The sequence below is a fragment of the Leiobunum rupestre genome, chromosome 4 (genome assembly GCF_980474605.1).
Source record: "Leiobunum rupestre chromosome 4, qqLeiRupe1.1.hap1, whole genome shotgun sequence".
NCBI classification, from domain to species: domain Eukaryota; kingdom Metazoa; phylum Arthropoda; class Arachnida; order Opiliones; family Sclerosomatidae; genus Leiobunum; species Leiobunum rupestre.
Window position 1 is genome coordinate 18091108 of NC_143387.1, and position 2272 is coordinate 18093379.

The 2272-nt window shown below is 43.3% G+C and overlaps 1 protein-coding gene across 1 annotated transcript; it reads left to right on the top strand.

Moving 5' to 3' along the window:
* Positions 1-658: 658 nt before the first annotated feature.
* On the top strand, positions 659-1081 carry LOC149946540 (uncharacterized). The gene has a single exon (XM_090170803.1). The coding sequence runs from the start codon at positions 659-661 to the stop codon at positions 1079-1081; it is 423 nt and encodes a 140-aa protein (XP_090026929.1).
* The last annotated feature ends 1191 nt before the right edge of the window (positions 1082-2272 follow it).

Genomic DNA, 2272 nt, shown 5'->3' on the forward strand with positions numbered 1-2272 from the left:
ATCTTCCAAGCTCTCCGCGATCATCGAAGACCTGGTCCTTCTCGGGGACTTCAACGTTCCTGGAGTTGACTAGTCTACCTATTCTACGCTGCTTTGGAATCCAAACGTCTCTCGAAAAGCCCGCGCAGTGCTTGACCTATGCACTGACTTCAACTTATCCCAGATTAACACCGCCCTGAACTCATCTGGGAAACATCCTCGATCTCATCCTTGTCAACAATTATGTAGTCATCGCGGGCATCGCGAATATGCCACCGATCCCAATTGACACCTACCACCCGTCATTATTGATATCTCATCACGGTGAGCTCCTGTCCACGCCCGCACCGACTGATGCCTCCTTCAGATTATTTCAGTCTCTACCAAGACTTATCCAACACCGATTGGTCGGAACTGCATCAGTCACAGGATGTTAATCAATGCGTCAGCATCCTTACAGACCGTGTCCAGACGGCCATGAATACCTTTATTCCAAAAGCATGCCCTACTACTCATTCTAAACACCCATTCTGGTACTCTAGGGACCTGATTGAGGCTCTTCGTCGGAAGAAATACTTCCACCGAAAATTCAAAACCAAGGGTCAGGTTGCCGACCGCGACGCATACGAATCGTTGCGCAAAGACGTCAAACGACTATTATCTCGTGACCGCCTTGAGCATGCTACCGCTGAAAGATCCGAAACATCTCTGGACCTTCGTAAATGACCGACTCAAGCACAGACCGCCTCATACTTCGCAAGCGGTGAATTCCACCGTTACGTTTGACCCTGCTACCCTGGCCGCGGCATTCTCCGAAAACTTCAAAAACATCGCAACTGACTCGCTGACCGATCCATCGCATTATGCCCTACCTGCTTCCCTTCTGATAGCCAATCCGATGTCTGATATCGAAATTGCCGAGGTTATTATCCGTTGCGTAGCTAAAACCCACAAGAAAATCAACTCTACAGGAATAGACAATATACCGATATTTATAATAAAGGTGTGCTTACCGATTTTAGTGCGCCTGCTTCATCACATTTTCAATCGGGCTCTCACTACTGGTATCTTCCCTAGTCTATGGAAGGTTGTAGTAGTTTAACCAATCTTTAAAAATGGCTTCGCTGGGGACGTTAGAAATTATCGCCTAATATCCCTGCTATGTTGCTTCGCCAAAATATTCGACGCACTTATGCGTAAGATTATCTATGAGTGGTTTAAACCGAATTTCGCCGAGCATCAACACGGCTTCCTACGGTCGCGCTCGGTTGAGACGAACCACGTCACATGTTTCAACTATATAATGCCTCCCATGCTACAGCAAGGTGTCCATTGATCTATCGAAAACGTTCGATCGCGTATCCCATCCGCTGCTTATGACCAGCGACATGTTTTGGGATCCCGCAGTTAGCAACACTTATTGGTATCCCGCACTTAGTGTGGGTTTTGGTTCCCCCAGTACTTAGCGGCATTTATTGGTGCGCTCCCTCTTTTTTCCTTCAATTGCGTTGAGAGAAGGGGCCCCTTCTCATTACTAAGGGCCCCGCACTCTCTAATGCTGGGCCTGAGGGGGGAAGTGGGACTTCACTTCACGCAAATTTTCACCCACTGGCTTTCTGAATCTACCTATCGGTCGATTTAACGTCTTGAATTAGCTTTTTTTGATATTCGGTCTATGCCGGCTCTTCTTTGAAATGTTCTGTTAAATTTCGTGTCGCTACTTACTGTACATAGAAATCGCTATGTATATCTAAACTGTACCTGTTATCTAGATACAGATATTTTTACCTTTAGATAAAATCACTTTTTACTGGGTACTATATTTTAAGTTAATAGGTGTTCGAGGAAATATCCGATACGCGAATATATTTATCGAATACGTATCAGAAGAAAACAGTATAGCACGTTTAGATAATTATAGCTCAACTAGATAAAAGTATCTTTCCACTAACAATCAACAGATACGCTAGATACTTTAACCTTAGATACAAATATATTTTACCTTGTATCTTTTATTTTTTACTATAGATACCAAATCTCTGAACACTGGATAGGGGGAGCCGAAATCGCCATTTTTAAGTAGTTCAGGACTTTTTGCTACGCGTGTTACGTTTGTTACGTTTTTGCTACGCGTGTTGCGTTTTTGCTACAGCGTTTACCTTTCTTAGGTACAAATCAGATCTAATTCATTAAAACTAAGACCCCGGGTATTAAAGCTAAAGCTAGTAAATTAATATATAAAACGACAAACTTTTACACTTATAGTTATAGATTCATTATATCGTTATGTAAT